This window comes from Megalobrama amblycephala, linkage group LG17, assembly GCF_018812025.1.
Source record: "Megalobrama amblycephala isolate DHTTF-2021 linkage group LG17, ASM1881202v1, whole genome shotgun sequence".
Classification (NCBI taxonomy): Eukaryota; Metazoa; Chordata; class Actinopteri; order Cypriniformes; family Xenocyprididae; genus Megalobrama; species Megalobrama amblycephala.
In genome coordinates, this window is record NC_063060.1 from 32,397,456 (window position 1) to 32,416,463 (window position 19,008).

Genomic DNA, 19,008 nt, shown 5'->3' on the forward strand with positions numbered 1-19,008 from the left:
TGCATTTCATGTTAAAAAGTACTTATCTCCTTCTCTACTCAATGCTTTATATTAGATTATGTTAACCTGTAATGGTCAGATGAAATATCTGAAACGATCCCAATTTAACTGATAGTATATCAAAATCTGACCTTGTAAATCCAAATCAAGTCAAATCAAATGGGAAAATCAGTGCTAAACCCATCAGCCTAACAAAATGAACTTCTCTGTCTCTTTTTGACAAGTATCTCATCACATTTAATTATTTTTAAGTTGTTTTCTAAAAGCACTTTGAATCTGAGCGTGTATGATGTGAGTTTGTTTTAATTATTGTCTGTGTAGCCTATTTACATGATTTTCACTTTGAGGTAGTAGCCTAGTTTTTAGCACTAATGATTCTGGCAGTCAGAAAGGCAGTGGTAGTACTTTGAAGTTGTTCTGAATTCCCTATATATGTGTATGCTGGTATGACTTTTATTATAAAAATCTTGCCGCAGGTTGCCTTTCACTTTCACATTCTTGAGCCGTTTGCTCCGCCATTTTCTTCAGGTGTGTTCGTGGTTTAATAAACACCTCGTGGCTGTTACCACAGCTGTACATTAACCACTGTCGATATCCATCTGATGTTAAGTGTTGCCATTTACTCTGAACATTCAATATTTCACATAGTTGAACAGTTAATCTGTCTCCTGTCACGCTTCTTAGGCTACCGGAGTTCTGTAATGAATGAGCTTTCGTCTACTTTCAGAGGTGTGAACTTATATTCAAGATTCGTTTTTAATGCTTTGTATTTTTTACATTTATTAAAGTTTTTAGACCAGAGACACTGAACAGACAGTATTTCCAGTCAGACATGAGAAAGATGTATCTTAATAAGTGGACGAGCAAACCACTTGTAAATTAAAAACATTGTTTTATTTGAGTGAAAATGACATGTTAACACTCGTTTGAAACAGGCTTCACTCGGGAGTTAGTGCGCATGCGTCAATTCGTGCTCACGATTTTTGTGGACGGAGCGGAACGCGGAAAGCGAAGTACACGCTCTTAGCACTCAACATTTGCCACCCACTTTTCTAGCATAAAGTGAGTATTTATTATTATTTTAATGTTTACGTTTTCATATTTTAGAACTTATTTTGTTCTGAAATATGACACTTTTGATAAACGGTGGGATCAATACGTTGCTGGTGACTAAAAACGTAAACCAGGTAATTTTATTAACTGGCCCTCTGGACACCCACCGATTTCTACAGAATAAAAACCCATTTTACACCAAAATCAAGTATGTCTGTGTTTGACCTAACATTAGTCCAGGTTAATTTCGAAGGAGTATGACGTAATACAGTCTCTTTCGCAGAAGTCACGTGACGCTCGCCACGAGCCGATCCTCAGTATCCAGAATCACTGCTGTCATTCAGTTTAGATGCGATCAGAAGCGGGATCAGCATGAGGAGCCGTTCCTTCATTTTTTGGGTTTTATTACTCGTGGACGGTAAGTTACATATTTGTTTTCATTAATATTCAGCAGTTTCGGTTTCATTATAACTCCACAGAAATGCGCATGTGCTTTTATATTATGATGTGAATATCTCAAGTGTTTCATAACATACAAACTTTTATTACTTTTCGACTAAGAGACGTGATAAATAACAGCACCAATGTAAGTATTTTGGAGGGTGCTACGTTGGTTGTACATGTGTGTTTGGTGATAGACACTAGAGGGCGCTGATGGCCTGTAATATTCTGCTTATCATTTGTGGATACAAGCATCAAATATAACTCGCCCTGATCGTGGGGTAGTTTGTGTCAATAGCACTCTGTACTTGAAACTGGCGTGTAAGATTTATCTGTGTGAGATAAATGGGACAACATTAGCCTATATTAAAGTTTGAGACGGGTATATATTTATAATATTAATAGCCTAATAGATTTGTGTGTGCGTGTGTGGTGTGCATAGTGTCATGCTGATTTTGGCCTGATATGACATTTTGCTTCTTCGTGCCTTATTGCCTTTTGACTATATGCTTCCTGCTTTTTCCCTCCTTAAATGGAGGGAACTTTTGTTTGACCTGGTGCAATATTAGGTATTGGAAAACTCAAAATATGGGATCACTAATTGGGGACGGATTCATTTCTCACTCACTTTCTAATTCCAGTATCTGTTTTATAGATCAGTTCACATATAGGAGCCAAAGAATACATAATTTTTGTTTAAGTTTAATGTTTTTTTATTTTGGGGTGCTGGGGGGTTGTGCATGTGTCTCTAAATGTTGCATGGCCATGGCCTGTAAAAAATTGCAGCTCAAACTTATTGGTTACTGTTTTAGCAGGATAGAAATACTAAAGAAAAATAAACATTAAATGTCAACTTATATGAAAGTGCCTATAATAATGCATTCTCATATTTGTATTAACATGTACACATCAAGAATGTGTGCAAAAGGTGATATCTGAAACTCTGAAAAGAACTATTTTTAAACATATCAATTCTTGTGTTGTTAATTTTATTCTCTTGTTTTCCAGTTTCTCCATCAGGTTATGTCAAAACCAATGAAGAAGAAAACATGCAGCAGATAGAGAAATATTCTGACATGAGTATGTTTTCTCGTCCCCCTTTTCTTTTTTTTTTACTATTTATAATAGATTGTGCTAAGTATATTACAATTAAACTAAGTGCATATCATTCTTAAACGACAGTTTATCATTTTTTTATGAATATACTGCTTTTCAGTGCAGTATTGTACCCTCCTCCCTAGAAACTACTGTTGAAATTTAGCTGCACAGTGCATTGTCTGTAAAATTATTTATTTATTTATAAATAATGTCAACTAACACATATGTTAACACGGTGCAATGTCTCTTCAGACGTGTTTGTTGCTGTGGGAGATGGAGTGAAGACGCTGATAGTGATGGAGGGAGATTCTATCACTTTAAACACTAGTGTTACTGAAATAAAAAGAGATGATACGATACTATGGATGTTTGGAGATGATGAGTATATCGCTAAAATGAATGAAGCAGCTGGATTATACTTTATATCTGAGGGTGAGAGATTCAGAGATAGACTGTCGCTGGACAATCAAACTGGATCTCTCACTATCAAAAACATCAGAACTGAACACACTGGATATTATCAGCTACAGATCCGTAGCAAAAGTGAAACAACGAAGAAATTCAGTGTTACTGTCCGTGGTGAGTAGCTCTCAAGTCTTACAATGTTATAATTAAAGGGTTAGTTCACCCAAAAATGAAAATTCTGTTACTCACCCTCATGCCGTTCCACACCTGTAAGACCTTCGTTAATCTTCGGAACACAAATTAAGATATTTTTGTTGAAATTCGATGATTCAGTGAGGTCTGCGTTGACAGCAATGACATTTTCTCTCTCAAGATCCATTAATGTACTAAAAACATATTTAAATCAGTTCATGTGAGTACAGTGGTTCAATATTAATATTATAAAGCGATGAGAATATTTTTGAAGTGCCAAAAAAACAAAACAAAGACTTATATAGTGATGGCTGATTTCAAAACACTGCTTCAGGAAAAATCGAAGCATAATGAATCAGCGTATCGAATCACGATTCAGATCGCATGTCAAACTGCTGAAATCACGTGACTTTGGTGCTCCAAACTGCTGATTTCCTTTGATCCTGAGTTTTGGAGCACGTGCACATGAATCCGTGACATCAGTGGTGAACAGCCAATCACATGCCTTGCAACAGAGAGAGAAACTATGATTCACTTCTTGCGAGAGAGCTAGCGCGATTCAAAACTCTTGCTGAGGGTTAAGAGATTGATGAAAATGAAAACTCATTTACACCGATGAAAGAGGACAGATAAAAGAAATTCTCTTGCTCTATCAGTGCAAGTGAAACTTGTGAAGTTAGTTTATACAGTTGCTTCATAATATATAGCAATAGAGACTCGTACATGTAACACACATCACATGTAGTCATTTTTAAAGAGTTATCTATTGATTCTACAGCTTATTTATATTACATATGATCTGTATATATTAATATTCATTCAAACTAAATGCTTAATAATAACTGTTAAACTAAAATTTCTTGTGTATAATGGATTAATAATATAGATCATATAATATAAATCATAAAATAATTCTAAATTAATTATCAATTATCAAGACAATTTCATCTTCAAATATTTGTTTTTACTATATAGTGACCTTTAATTTGGAGGAAGTGAAACTGGGGGAGTGACTTTACTGCGTTGGATATGTCACTATCACTTTGCTCACATCTGATTGGTCCAATTTCGGTTTGAGATCTCTTATCCAGAACATAACCTGCCACGGAGCAGGTTAGCTGTGGAGCGTAAAACCCAAGATTGGCACAAACTAATCTGAAACTTACCTGGCTAGCCAGCTAATCCAGCTTCATGGTACAGGCCCCTGAAGCAGTGTTTTGAAATCAGCCATCACTAAATAAGTCGTTATTTTGTTTTTTTTTTGGTGCGCCAAAAATATTCTCGTCGATTTATAATATTAATATTGAACTACTGTACTCACGTGAACAGATTTAAATATGTTTTTAGTACATTAATGGATCTTGAGAGAGGAAATGTCATTGCTTGCTATGCAGGCCTCATTAAGCCATTGGATTTCAACAAAAATATCTCATTTTGTGTTCCGAATATTAATGAAGGTCTTACAGGTGTGGAACAGCATGAGGGTAAGTAATAAATGACAAATTTTTCATTTTTGGGTGAACTAACCCTTTAAAGGTGCAATAATTGATTTCTGAGAAATGTTGTTGAGAGTGGATTGGACAGAGTGCAACAACACTTGTAGCCAATCAGCAATAGGGGGCATGTCCACTCATTATGAGGGAGGAGAGATTTATAGGGTTGCACCTTAATAGTAGACTAAACATTAGTCGACTAATAGCCTATCAGTAAGTGAAACATATTTCACTTACTGATATAATGTTAATTTACCAACCGAATGAAGTATTAACATCTGTTTACACATATAAGTGTTCATTAAACACTGAGGATTTTGTTGTGAGGTTAAAAGGGTTAAAGGTGTAAGATGAAAAAAAAACCAGAGTCAAATGTAATTTAACAGTAATAAACTCTAAATTAATTTACGGCAACAGACTATAGAAAAACAGAAATTTACTGGCGCCCCTGCTTACCATAAAATCAAGGGAAAACAGTAATGATTTTATTATTTCAATGGCGACGCATCACTACTTGTCATGTGACACCGCAGATGAGATGAGACCAACAGAAATGCAAGAACTACAACTGACTTCAGTCACAGCCTTAAAATCAGACATTAAATCTTTCAAGATCTGATTAAGCAACTCCACAAATAGCATTACCAGAGTCACTTATTACTAATCAGACTGACTTTATTTCTGTCAGACATCTACAGAAGTTCTTATTGAGAATTAACAGAGGATTAGGCTAGATGTTTTGGTTCATTAGATGTTATCATTGTGGCGATCAGTGTTTGCATTAGCTTTTCTTTGTTGTTGTGACTGTCTTTTTGAAACATTGTAGCAACAACAAAAAAGTCAAAGAAAAAAGTGATCAGATTGAGTTCTCATAACAACATAACCATGATGTAAAACATGATTCACTGATTTTGTTGCTTGTTTCTTAACAAATATTAGTACACCTTAATTTTATGTTATTACTACCACTGTGATTTTACAGCAAAAGATAAAGCAGCGCTTGAGCAACCAGTTATGAAAAACATGAAACTCATTCACAAAAATAAAAACCTTTGAACTGCTGTGCCACTTCGACACACACAGACATCAAGAATCAGCATATGAATCTCAACAATGGTGACAATCAATAAAATAGATAAATAGATTAGCTCTGAACATCACAAAACAAGCTACTAAAAAGTCAAAAACAACAGCAAAAACAAAAGCAAATAGTAAGAATTAAGAGAAAATAACTCGGCAACATAATTTATTCATGCTGCACTGCATGCTGGGAGTCATGAATGAGTCTTGTAGTATACTGGTACCCAGAATGCATTGCAGCATGAAGCTTTTTGGCACCATTGTTGAGATTCATATGCTGATTCTTGATGTCTGTGTGTGTCTGCATGATACAGATGTTCAAAACATTTTCAGTACAAACTGTTTTTAAAATACTTTATACACTTATGTATTTCACGTTACACGTATAATTAAAAATACAATACATCATTAGAAAAATCAGACCACTTGATGACTTAAACCATTAATAAACAGCCCATGTCATCTGATTGTGTTTTTCTCAGAGTTTTTTTTTTGCTTTAACACGTGTCCATTAAACACATTACATAAAACAAAACAAACTGATGTTGAAAAGTCAAGGGTCAAGAGCCCAGCTAAAGCAAATACTGCCCACCACAATGGTAACATTAAATAAAACAATAAAACATCAACATCTAAACCTCTGTTAATTCTCAGTGAGAACGTCTGTAGATGTTTGACAAAAATAAAGTCAGTCTGGTTAGTAATGAGTGAAGCTGGTAATGCTGTTTGTGGAGTTGTTAAAGGGTTAGTTCACCCAAAAATGAAATTTATGTTATTAAGTACTTACCCTCTTGTCGTTCCACACCCGTAAGACCTTCGTTCATCTTCGGAACGCAAATTAAGATATTTTTGATGAAATCTGAGAGTTTCTGATCCGACTGTAATGTCATTACACATTTTGAAAAGATAGTCGACGTGACTACAACGGTTTAATCTTAAACAACAAAAATACTTTTTGTGCTCCAAAACAATTTGAGTAGTTGTCATATGTAGTGAACTCAGTGCAGGTTTCCTTGTTTACATCTGAACGCCAACTCAGTATTGGGTTGATTTCAAATATTGGCAGTGTTTCTCAGAATTTGCTTATTGCACCTTTAAATTGCCTGAGAATTTGATTTTTTTTTTCTTCTGTAAAATAAATAGTCAAAAATAAAAGCAGCAGCTAGCAAAGACATTCAGAGTACAGTGTGCTTCTTCTGAGCAAAACTTGTAATAGAAAAATGTAATAGAAATATGAATATTATCAGATGAAATGGAACTGTAAAGTTGGCTATTATACCAGAATTACATTCCAAATGAGATTTAAGAGATTTCTTTTATAACCATTTTGCATTCAGATAATCGTGTGGAATTTACCAACAGCAATCATTTCAGCTTAATCTCTTTTCCAAAACTGTTCTTGTGTTTGTTGCTGTGATAGAAGAAGTGATATCAGTGTCGTTGATGGTGGGAGATTCTGTCACTCTTCAGACCGGTGTTGCTAAAATAGAGAGAGATGATCAGATACTGTGGAAGTTTGGAAACCAAGGTGTCCTCATTGCCAACTTAACCTGTTAACAGTCACCCCCCATAGTTGAGCTCAAACCCAAACCTGACATGCACAAACTAAAACCGTCACAGTTCATGAACCCTCTGGACTACAGGCATAACTGAAGGCTCTTTAGAAAGATGAGAGTTGAGAGTTTGTTGCAAACCGAATGAATTATTTCAATGTAGACAAAGAGTAGAAGAAGCAAATACTTAGTTAATTTATTTACATAAAAGAATTTAAGATAAATACTGAAACCCTGTCAGAGCCAAAAAGCAATGAAGTCAAAGCCACAATTCTGACCAAGTTAGAAATCAAATTGGAAGATGAAGCCACTAAAAAAATTAGGATCTTCTAAGCTTTTCCTTTTAAAGAATGCATTTTTAAAAAATGGCACTTAATATAAGTCATTTAACAATCGTAGTAATTAATTTGAGGTGAAACACAGAACATGATTTACACTAAGCACAATTTTTGGGCTGTATGAACACTAAAACAACTTTTAGTTTTTTTTCTGAAACGTTCACATTTTGCTGAAACATTCACGTTTTGTCTGAAAGCACAGTGTCACATCAAGTAGTAACTTGATTTTCTGATGTGAATTAATTTTCAGTTTGCTTCAATGTTCAAATCTGAGATTCCAAACTGTTCTTTTGCCATCCACTCTACATTCATACTTTTGCACGTCTTACTTCTCTGTGTAGATTTCTCTGTTTCCTTTTAAATGGCATTTTTAAAGGATATTCACATTCAGGTCTGGCTCCATTCTCAAATGGAACGCTCACTTTTTTTACCATCCATAATTCTATGTATAAAATCAAGTTCGGCCATTTTTACTGAATATCTTATTTTAGTTGGCAATTCATCAATTTGGATTAAAAATAAATGCTGTTGTAATGGTTCAAAATTTGTTTCACATTGACTTTAAGACCTAAATGTGTTTTTAATGTTTGGCTAAGTATATTGAAATCATAATATTGAAATTATATTTTCCTATCCCAGTTTAATATGCAGCGGCAACTATAAACTTCCATTTGTAGATTTCACTGAAAAGGGAAAAACTGTGACTGTGCATTTTCAAAATCTTGATCTCCAACACAATCAGCTTGACAAAGCAACATTTACTCAACCAGTGGAGTGAGACTGGGGTGGGACTACCTGTTTGACCAGCCAATGAAAGATGGGGGAGTGTTTTAAAAAACCTGTTTGAATAAAGTTACTGTTTTTGCAATTCTGTTTTGTGATGCCAGTGGCCCATGAATTACATGAGGTATCTTTAGTAAGAATACAAATATTAAGATACCTAAGTACAAAATTCTATGCTTGAACATTTACATATGGCTTACTGAGAAATACAAACAATCCATGTAATCTCTGATTCTGTGTAATGATTTGTTGGGTGCATTTTACATCCATCAAAACTTTTCTAGCGTTACACACTTGCTGCTGTGTGCAGTGAATATTAGATTAATTTTTGGAGGTCACGCTGTTAGAATGTTTTGAATACTGACCAATCAGCGCTGCCGAAAGAATGCGGTGGACGGTGTTATTCTGTTCCTCACGTTTAACTACTGAAACAACCTCAGAGTGTATAATTTACTGGACAATAAAGAAGAAACCATTTTTTTCTCTGGAGAAATGTTATGTAATCAAAGCAAATATATCAGTATTTGTCTTAAACTTCCATTTTTTTTATTTAAAAGTTAATTATATATTCATATATATTTGATTTTTTTTTTTTTTTTTTTTTTTTTTTGCTACATACTATGGAAGTCAATAAGGGCTCGAGCAAGTAATGGATTAAATGGCATTATCGATGCAAAATGGAAAAATGTGATCAAACTGAATGATCATACTGGAGATCTCACCATTAGAAACATCCAATTCCAACATTCTGGAGACTATGATTTGGAGATCAACAACAGCACCACGATCTTACACATGAAGTTCAATATTGCGGTTAGTGGTGAGTGGCTCGACATTTTCTATAATATATTGTTTTTTTAATGATGCTGTTGGGTTCTATAATTATCAAATTATATTTTATGGACATTTAACAGTTTAAATGCTCAAATTCACAGCTAATTTTCCATTAAGGTAGACAAAAATTAATTAGCTATTAAAGGGATAGTGTCATTTACTCACTCCGAGGTTGTTTTAAACCTGCATGAAATTCTTCCTTCTGTTGAACATAAAAGAATATATTTTGAATATTTGTTAATTATATATTCATATATATTTGATTTTTTTTTTTTTTTTTTTTTTTTTTTGCTACATACTATGGAAGTCAATAAGGGCTTAGCAACTGTTCGGTAACCCATATTCCAAAATAACTTCTTTTGTGTTTAACAAAACAAACTCGTATAGGTTCAGAATGATGTGAGTGAGTAAATGATGACAGAATTGTATTTTTATATTAAACTATCCCTTTAATATTATTAATGTGTAATTAACAACATTTGCTTGCATAAAGGATAGTTCACCCAAAATAATTTTATGTACCTTCATGTTGTACCAAATCTGTATTACTTTCTTTATTCTGTGAAACATAAAAGAAGATTTGAGAAATGTTTTTGTTTTTGTTTATGTTTTTTTTTTTTTGGGGGGGGGGGGGGGGGTTTGTATTTTGAAGATATTCCAAAGCAACACAGTGAAAGGTTCCTTTGCACGTCAGTCACAGCCTTTGAGTTTAAAAGGTGCACATTATCAAATCAACAATAATATTAGTGTCCTTTGAAATGAGCAAGTTTTGCAAAGAACTGATCACTGGTGATCACTGTTAGATTTAAGACCCAGTATACAAATCTTATTAAAAGCTTATGTAAATGTTCATGCAAAAAAAATAAAATAAAAAAAAATAAGTAAGGAATGAATTAAGATGTTAATCAGCCTGTCTGTCAACATATAATGTCTTCAATAAGGTCAGAATAGCAGGAATGCATAATTAATATATCTGCTGAACTATTACAGACCTCCCCAAGAACAACACAGCCATGATCGTGATTGTGATTGTGATCTTGGCTGTGCTCGGGATCTTGGTCATGATCCTGGCCTTTGTGTGGTTCGCAATCTATAAGAAAAAAGCATCCTGTTTCCACAAGAATGGTAAGTACTGAATTTCAAAGGATATATTTCTTATAAAACTAGACCATTTTATTAAGTGATTATTGTGACAATCTCTTTTATTATAAAAGATTCTCTCTGTAAAAATTCTCCTAACTGAGGGGAATGATGCCACTGAAATCTTTGGCTAAGGAAGATCCTGCTATTTTACTTGATCACATCTGCATCTGATATCTGCACTAAGCACAGATAGGACAGATTAATATCATTGTTTGGTTTCAGAATAATTGTGTCTGTTTGTGGGTGTGATGTGACTTCATTCAAACATCAAATACTATTCCAAAGAAACACCATTACAAATAGTCCCTGTGAATTGACTTTATGAGCATATGTCCAATGAAACATGAAGTGGAGTATACATGGTATCCATCCATCCATTTTCCAAACCATTTGTCCTATGTAAGGTCATGGGGATGCTTTAGCCTATCCCAGCATCTTGAGCCGTAGGCAGGGAACCACCCTGGACATATGGTCTGTCCATCACAGGGCTCACACACTCACACACACTCACACCTAAGGGCAGTTTACTGTCTCCCATTGATCTGTCTTGCATGTCTTTGGATTGAGGGGGAGGCCAGAGTAACCAGAGGACAGACGCGTCAAGACAGAGTGAAGAGGAGAACTTAAAACAAGCAGGTGACAGTGCTACCAACTGAGCTACTGTGTCAAGTATATGGTATATTTCCACACTTTCAATTTATCATTATTTGTTACTTGTTTTATTTATTCAAATCAGAAAAGAGCTCTAGACTGTTCTCAGTAGACATTCATGTGGATGATCATTTCAGATTCACTAATTTAATGATCAGCTGTTCGAAAACTGTTCAAATCAGCATGATATCAACACACAATATGATTTAAATAAAAGTGAAATAAAAATACAAAACTAATGATTTCAGTCATAAAGGCAAAATATAGGAGACAAAAAATATTCAAAAACTAATTGACTTGTGTACTTGCATTATCCCAAATGTTTCCATAAATTTTTAAATCCAGACACATCAGCATTTTTAACTAGTGTAAAGTCCCGTGTCATTGCATCGCCTATCAATCACTTCGTATCCATGCTACCCTCTAACTGCGACTGTGTTGAGCTATATGGCAATGATTACTTTTGTGTTGATGAATGTATCCAAACAGTTGCTTACCCCTCATTAACTCATTAGAGACTGAAAAAAAAAAAAAATCTTACATAAAAAACCATCCAACTGGAAATTAAACCAGATAAAAGACTTGTTTTTCAGCATTTTTGTCATTCCTCCTACTTTAAGTTTGTGTAGCTGAAGCATAGCTCAGCACTATTTCTCTGTAGCTTTTCAACTTCTCTTGTTTTTTTGTTTTATTATAGATGGTGGTACAGACCCAGGGAATGAGGCAATGCAGCAATTGAACAGAGATGCCCAATAGCAGTAGTTCATAGTTGGTACACATTAATAGCTTTTGAAAATCAACCATTCTGCACCTGCACTGTAAAAATGAGTTAAGGCTTTTAATTGATTTGGCATGAATAGCATATATAGAGAAACATGCTTTCATCTAGTATAAAATTCACTCAAAATCATCTTTGAATGGCCAATGTAATGTGGAGGGATATAATATCTGTTTGTTGATTTTTGTTGTTGTTGTAGTTTTTTTTTTTAGTTGGACCATTTTTATATAGAATTTAGATTATTTTGTATATTGTTTTTTTTTTATATGTGTACAGTAGTGTCCAAAAGTACAGAGCGCCTAGAGGGACCAAGTGAAGGAAAAAAATATGAGGAGGCAAAATTATATGCCAATACTTACGTGTTCTCTCACAAATAGTTTGCATTCCCCCAAGAAACTTTGCGTTCGTTTGCAAAGAACTCAAAGGTTTTTTCGGGTGAATGCAAAGGTTTTGAAAATAAACAATTCTTGGGTAGTATTTTTTCCTCCCATCCCATATTTTTTCATCCACTATGTCCATCAGGGGAGTTGTAATTGTTGCATTAACCATTTACAATCATTGACTGCTCAGCGAAAGTCTGTATCGAGGGTGCATATCAACCACAAAGGGGGCGCTCATGAGCACCCTTCTGAAACCTACAATAACAAATGGGACACTCTAGAGTTAACGGACACATGCACACGGCAGCCATTTTAAGTCCACAAGACTGCAAGTGCACCTTAAGTGTGCCATTTGGGACAGGGCTATTTTGGCAGATTACAGAGCACTAGCTCCAACTGACCTGAGAAACATTTTCCCTGAGAATATTTCAGCAAATATGATGTGTGTCCAGTATTTCTGTCAGCTGTTCAGAATTAGTGTATGTTTACATGACAATGATGTACTAAAAACAGAGACGTTTTTACTTTGCATTTTTCGCGTACAGGCGACATTCTCAAACAGATCCCCACAGATCCACAAAAAAGACAAAAAAAAAAAAGTATTATTCTGCCAGGCTTGGCATTTTATAAGAAACACTATGCTACTATAGACTTTATAGACTGTAATATGCATGTGCATGATGTCACCGTTTTCACAAATTTGTGTTTTTGTAGTTTACATGGAGACGATAAGGGTATTGTTTTCAAAAACTTGCACTTTGAAACCCATTTTCAGAAGTTTGTATTTTCAGGCCCAGAAAACGCTGTTGTCGTATAGATAAATGGCCAAAACGCTTAAAAAAACTTTTGTTTTTAGTTTAAAATGGTGCCCCATAGTGATGAAATTGAATCAGTCATGCTGTTCAGTTTTGCAAAACGATCTAAATCAATTCATCATTCAGATTGGACTGCTTTCACACTGAATAGTTCTCTTGAATATAATTGTGTTCTGTAAAATATAATCTTCACTGGAATTACTGGAATAATCAAGCTTGTTAAATAGAAAATAGTGTCCACATACTATTTGCTGTACATCTGCCAAATTTGCAGTTTATCTTACTTCCATGCTGTTCTGTCCTGTGTAATCAAATTGGTAATGTTGAGTAAGTAATCTGTTGAATTGAAGCACATATTGTACATATACACTACTTATGTTTGCATTTGAATAAAAAAAAATTGTTTATCATTCTGAGTGGAAATGTAGTATGTTAACCTAGTTTATATACGTGCACATATTATAAAGGTAGTAACATTTAAACATTAACAAAAACTGGCCTAGTTATAGAATTGTGAGGCTTTTTGAAAATTTGGAGGGGCAGCATTATCTTCATAATTCAATTCAAACACAACCTTTGGAAATTTAGAACAATTCACTTTGAATCATAATGACATTTTATTAGATATCAGAAGCTCACAGTAAAGAAAGAAAGAAAGAAACATCTTGTTTCAATCGTTCCTGCCGTTTGTTCCTGTGTTTAGTTCCTGTTTTCAGCATTGCATCCTCATGTTGTTCTACACCCGTAAGACCTTCGTTCATGTTCGGAACACAAATTAAGATATTTTTGATTAAATCAGATGGCTCAGTGAGGCCTGAATAGCCAGCAATGGTACGTCCGCTCTCAAGATCCATAAAGGTACTAAAACATATTTAAAACAGTTCATGTGAGTTCAGTGGTTCAATATTAATATTATAATGCTGCGTTCACACCAGACGCGACTTGCGCGAATAAATCGCGCTATTCACGCGTAGTTGGACGCTTGAATATTTTGAGTTTACTCGCTTCATTTGCGCGTGAAAATCCCTTCACAACTGACGCGAATTCGCGTCATGAGAGGGGCTCTCCTGCTCCTTTATGTGTCCCAGACTCTCCCACTGCTTTCTGCACACTTCCTCTGAATAAACACAATTTGTCAGTGGGGAAATAATTGTAAATTACAGCGAATAAGCTCAATTGGTCGTCTTTAGTTGGCTTGTAGTCTTAATATGTATATATCGCTCAAATTGAGTAAAGACCGTTTTTTACAACTTATCAGATTGTCCGACCTCCTCACTCACTTTCTTTCAAACACGATCCTTTTTATTTCTGTTTCTATAAATGTATGAAGATGTACAGCGACGATGATTTTGTCCTCCATTGTTGTTTCGAATTTCTGCCTCAGCTTGCTAGTCACGTCACTACTAGAGCAAGCTCCTGATTGGTTAACGCGGTGCGGAAATTCGGCAAAGTTAAGTTCAGATTTTTCAACTTGCGTGATTCGCGCGAATCACACGTTAAGCGCGTCAAACGCCCAAATCGCTCAATTCGCGTCGCGTCATTCGCGTGAATCACGCTGCAGGATGTCAATTCACGTCTTTGCATTGACTTAACATGTAAATCACTCGCGCTTACCGCTTCATTCGCGTCCGGTGTGAACGCACCAAGCTACAAGAACATTTCTTTCATTTAAATATGTTTTTAGTACATTAATGGATCCTGAGAGAGGAAATACCATTGCTGTCTATGCAGGCCTCGCTGAGCCATCAGATTTCATCAAAAATACCTTAATTTGTGTTCCGAAGATGAACGAAAGTCTTCTTGTGTAGAACGACATGAGGGTGAGTAATAAATTACATTATTTTAATTTTGGGGTGAACTAACCCTTTAATATGTCATGGCCATGACAAAAGTAAGTGAACCGAACATGTCCCCCTTCCCAGGGTTGCCAGGTTTTCACAACAAAACCCACCCAATTGCTACTCAAAACTAGCCCAATTGTGTTTCAGGGGGTCCCCCAGTAAAAATCATGTTCTGGGGGGTAAAATCCGTGTTTTTGGCTGGGTTCTTTGGTAAAATTCTCATTCCAGGGGCTAAATGTCATGTTATTTGAGGTCGCTTCAACCCGTGGACATGAAAAACAATCAGTGGCAACAGTATAAAGTAGCCAAATTCAGCGGGAAAACCACGGACTTGGCAATACCGCCCCACCCAGTCACTGTACAGTCAGACAAACAGCATGAAAAATAGGAACAAGAATACAATTCAAAATAAAAGTCCCGAAACACAAGACAAGAGAAAACGAGACAGGAATTGTAACAGCAACTTTCATAAAATGCTCAGAAATATTTTGAGAAATAATAAAATGAATTTTACTTAATGTTACCAAACTCTTTTTTTTTTTTTTTTTTTTACCACACAAATAAAGCTACTTGGATCTTTACATTCTTTATAACCAAACTAGAACCAGGATTCAGAAAAAAAAAAAAAAAATCATCTACCAAAAGAGAAAATATATATTTCATACCTTTCATTGTATTTTACAAAAAGAAAAACATAGAAAAAGTATTCAAAATACAGACTGTTTATTCTTGTTTTAGAATATCAGCTCCATCATTGTGGCTCTCATATCTCTCCTGCTCACTTCTTCTTGATCTGATGTCATAAACCAACACAATAAAAGCAGCCACAGCGGCCAGGCCCACCAGAGCCGTGACAGCCAATCGGATCACAGTTTCAGTCCCTCCACAATCATGGACTTCATCTGAAGAGAAAACTTAAGCACAGAAACAACATTTTTGGACACATATACACTAATATCACACTAATGTACCTGACAGAGACTGGATCAGTAAATAAATGATAATATCACTGCTAACATACCTGAACACAAACGACAGAGATCGGTAATGCAGACGTGTTTGGTCTGGTTGCTGAGAGGATTGCTCACCACACAGCTGTATGTTTTGTTATCCTGATATTCCACCTCTAGAGGTAGAGATAGACTGATCCCGAGATCAGACACACTGATGCTGGACAATAAACTGTTCCCTTTGTACCAGGAGAGAGTCACCCTGGTCACATTCCTCACTGAACACAGCAGCACACATTTTGGGCTTGATGAACATTGTGAAATGTTGCTGGTGATGACAGGAATGGATAGTGGACCTGCAAAACATGAAATAAGATGAAACCTAAGAGTTACAAGAGGAATGTTTTATTTGTTAGTGTAGCATGAGTGATTGCTGTGACCCCCCTATACCCTTAAATAGGGCACTATTTGAGGGAACAGCCATTTGTAGTAGTGTCTGAAACCATAATGGGTGTTATCAAGAGCACTCATTCAATCCCACAATGCACCACATTTACGAATGTACAACCGATGTTCACTCAACAGCTAGAGAATTCACATAATGCACTGTGAGAGAGTATGCTGAATGAATTTCTGAGTCTGACCAGAAGATGGTGCACGCCTCTGAATCATTCATCCATCCATCTATCCATCCATTTTCCAAACTGCTGGTCCAATGTGGCTTTACAGGTATGAATTCCTTTTAACTGATGGTTAAATTGTTTAATTAAAAGTGCCCTAGAATCAAAAATTGCATTTACCTTGGCATAGTTGAATAACAAGAGTTCAGTACATGGAAATGACATATGTTGAGTTTCAATCTCCATTGCTTCCTCCTTCTTATGTAAATCTCATTTGTTTAAAAGACCTCCGGAAAACAGGCGAATCTCAACATAACACCGACTGTTACGTAACAGTCGGGATCTTTAATATGTACGCCCCCAATATTTGCATATGCCAGCCCATGTTCAAGGCATTAGACAAGGGCAGCCAGTATTAACATCTGGATCTGTGCACAGCTGAATCATCAGACTAGGTAAGCAAGCAAGGACAATAGCTTAAATGTGGTTGAATTAGATGTGGTAGATGTGGTTAAATTTACCATCGTTTATTGCTGTATTCGCGGAGACAAGAGCCGTCGCTATTTTCATTTTTAAACACTTGCAGTCTGTATAATTCATAAACACAACTTCATTCTTTATAAATCTCTCCAACAGTGTAGCATTAGCTGTTAGCCACAAAGCACAGCCTCAAACTAATTCAGAATCAAATGTAAACATCCAAATAAATACTATACTCACATGAATCGATGCATGCAGTATGAATGACGAACATCTTGTAAAGATCCATTTGAGGGTTGTATTAGCTGTGTGAACTTTCTAAATGCACTGTATTATAGTCGAGAGCTCGGGGGGGAGGGAGCGCGAGATTTAAAGGGGCCGCGCGCTGAATTGGCGCATAGTTAATGATGCCCCAAAATAGGCAATTAAAAAAATTAATTCAAAAAAATCTATGGGGTATTTTGAGTTGAAACTTCACAGACACATTCAGGGGACACCTTAGACTTAGACTTATGTTACATCTTTTGAAAAGATGTTCTACGGCACCATTAAGGTTTATACATGCTAGTATATCCATCACAGAGTTCAAGATTAGTCTTTTCATGTTACTGGAACTGCCAGTTTGCTGAGTTCCAAGTGATTATTAAACAGTAAGCACAAACAATGCAAAAATGGCAGCTCTCCCGGCACACTAAGTGTCTGAATTCACCCACTCGTTTTCATTCACTTCATCAAGTGACCTATATTAGTGGACTAACGTAGGGAATAGTGAATAAGGGTATAGGGGGCGATTTTGGACACAGACTGTGTTAGTCTCTGAGACCAGAGCTAAATATTTCAAATCAGAGAGATATTGGAATAGTTAAAACCCTTGATCTATTGAAATGAGTTAGCCGACATTTGTTCACAATTAAATAACATACTTTAAATCAGAAATAAAATCAACAAGTATGATGCAAAGTGTGCTTTATCCGAAATCACAATAAATAAATTATGCTGGTTCAACTAACACAACTAGTGCAACAGGTGATGTCAAAAAAAGGTCAAAAGGCTGTTTTAACTGTACCATAGGACAAATTCAAATATTAATTATTATGTGAATTATATAGTACTACTTACAATATGAATATGAAGAGAATATGACACAGAATATAATAGAGTAGCCTATTATCCATATACTCACCATAAACAGTAACAGTGAATCTGCTTGAATGCATGGTTGCGATAATACTTAATTCATATACTCCAGTGTCTGTGATTCTGGCATCTGTGATGGTGAGAGATCCATTTCTGTCCAGTTTTAGTCTGTCTCTGAATCTCGCCTCATCATCATATATAGGACTGCCATGAATTAGTTTAGCTATGCGAGTTTTGTCGAACCTCCACTCGATCAAGTTTTCAGAGCTATTACAGTCCAGAGTGACAGAATGTCCCACCATCACTGACACTGCATGTGACTCAACACCAAACACACCTGCAGAGCAAAAATTAAACAACGTTAATATTTAAACAATGTTCATTTTCTCCCGTCATAAATGTATGTTTAGAACTTACCAACCAGACACAACAAAAATAACAAAACAAACGTGCGAATCATTTTCTTAAATCCTCAAAACACTGAAACTTATGTGAAAATACTTTAAGGTAATTAATATGTTTATTTTTGTAAAGTTTAGAGCCTATAACAACCCTTCAGACTCCATCAGTCTGCACAGCCACAGTTAGTGCGCGCTTGTGGTCATGAGCTCGACTGAAACATGTGCTGACGTTTGCATCTGTTCAACCAATGAGAATTTTAGGTAAGCTTGTCCAGTTGCGCTTTCGGAAATCCAGTTTCCAAGTTCGCGGTTTTCCAGCGGAATTGGGCTTCTTGTTGCCGCGGGTTGATTTTTTTTTTTTCCCGCGGTATAAATGTTTGACGTAAGAGCTGAAAATGACTGAAATGCTTGTATATTGAAATATTATACTAATTCTTATGATTATTCTACTAATCATAAAACTGTACTAGATTAGGATTTTGTGAGGGAGGGGCATTTGAGTTAATCTATGAAAACAGACTGATATTCAAGTTGACATTTTG

At 35.6% G+C, this 19,008-nt stretch overlaps 2 protein-coding genes across 5 annotated transcripts; one reads left to right on the forward strand and one right to left on the reverse strand.

Annotated features, from left to right (window-relative positions):
* Positions 1-547: 547 nt before the first annotated feature.
* LOC125250999 lies at positions 548-13,447 on the forward strand. 4 transcript variants are annotated; one of them, XM_048163861.1, is made up of 10 exons: positions 548-729; positions 936-1,062; positions 1,337-1,471; positions 2,503-2,574; positions 2,845-3,171; positions 7,186-7,307; positions 9,091-9,256; positions 10,261-10,395; positions 10,981-11,049; positions 11,762-13,447. In XM_048163861.1, exons 3-10 carry the CDS (start codon positions 1,426-1,428, stop codon positions 11,818-11,820), a joined length of 996 nt encoding a protein of 331 aa, XP_048019818.1. In that variant the 5' UTR covers positions 548-729; positions 936-1,062; positions 1,337-1,425; the 3' UTR covers positions 11,821-13,447. The 4 variants fall into 4 exon arrangements, with proteins under 4 accessions (XP_048019818.1, XP_048019817.1, XP_048019819.1 ...); XM_048163860.1 differs by having other exon boundaries at positions 549-729; positions 1,325-1,471; positions 7,183-7,307; XM_048163862.1 differs by having other exon boundaries at positions 549-729; positions 7,183-7,307; positions 10,981-11,089.
* A 1,363-nt stretch (positions 13,448-14,810) lies between these two features.
* LOC125249934 (hepatocyte cell adhesion molecule-like) lies at positions 14,811-18,654 on the reverse strand. Its single transcript, XM_048162184.1, has 4 exons — positions 18,483-18,654; positions 18,112-18,402; positions 15,900-16,184; positions 14,811-15,792 (listed from the first exon to the last, which is right to left on the reverse strand). The coding sequence occupies exons 1-4, from the start codon at positions 18,523-18,525 to the stop codon at positions 15,602-15,604; spliced, it is 810 nt and encodes a 269-aa protein (XP_048018141.1). The 5' UTR covers positions 18,526-18,654; the 3' UTR covers positions 14,811-15,601.
* Positions 18,655-19,008: the final 354 nt, after the last annotated feature.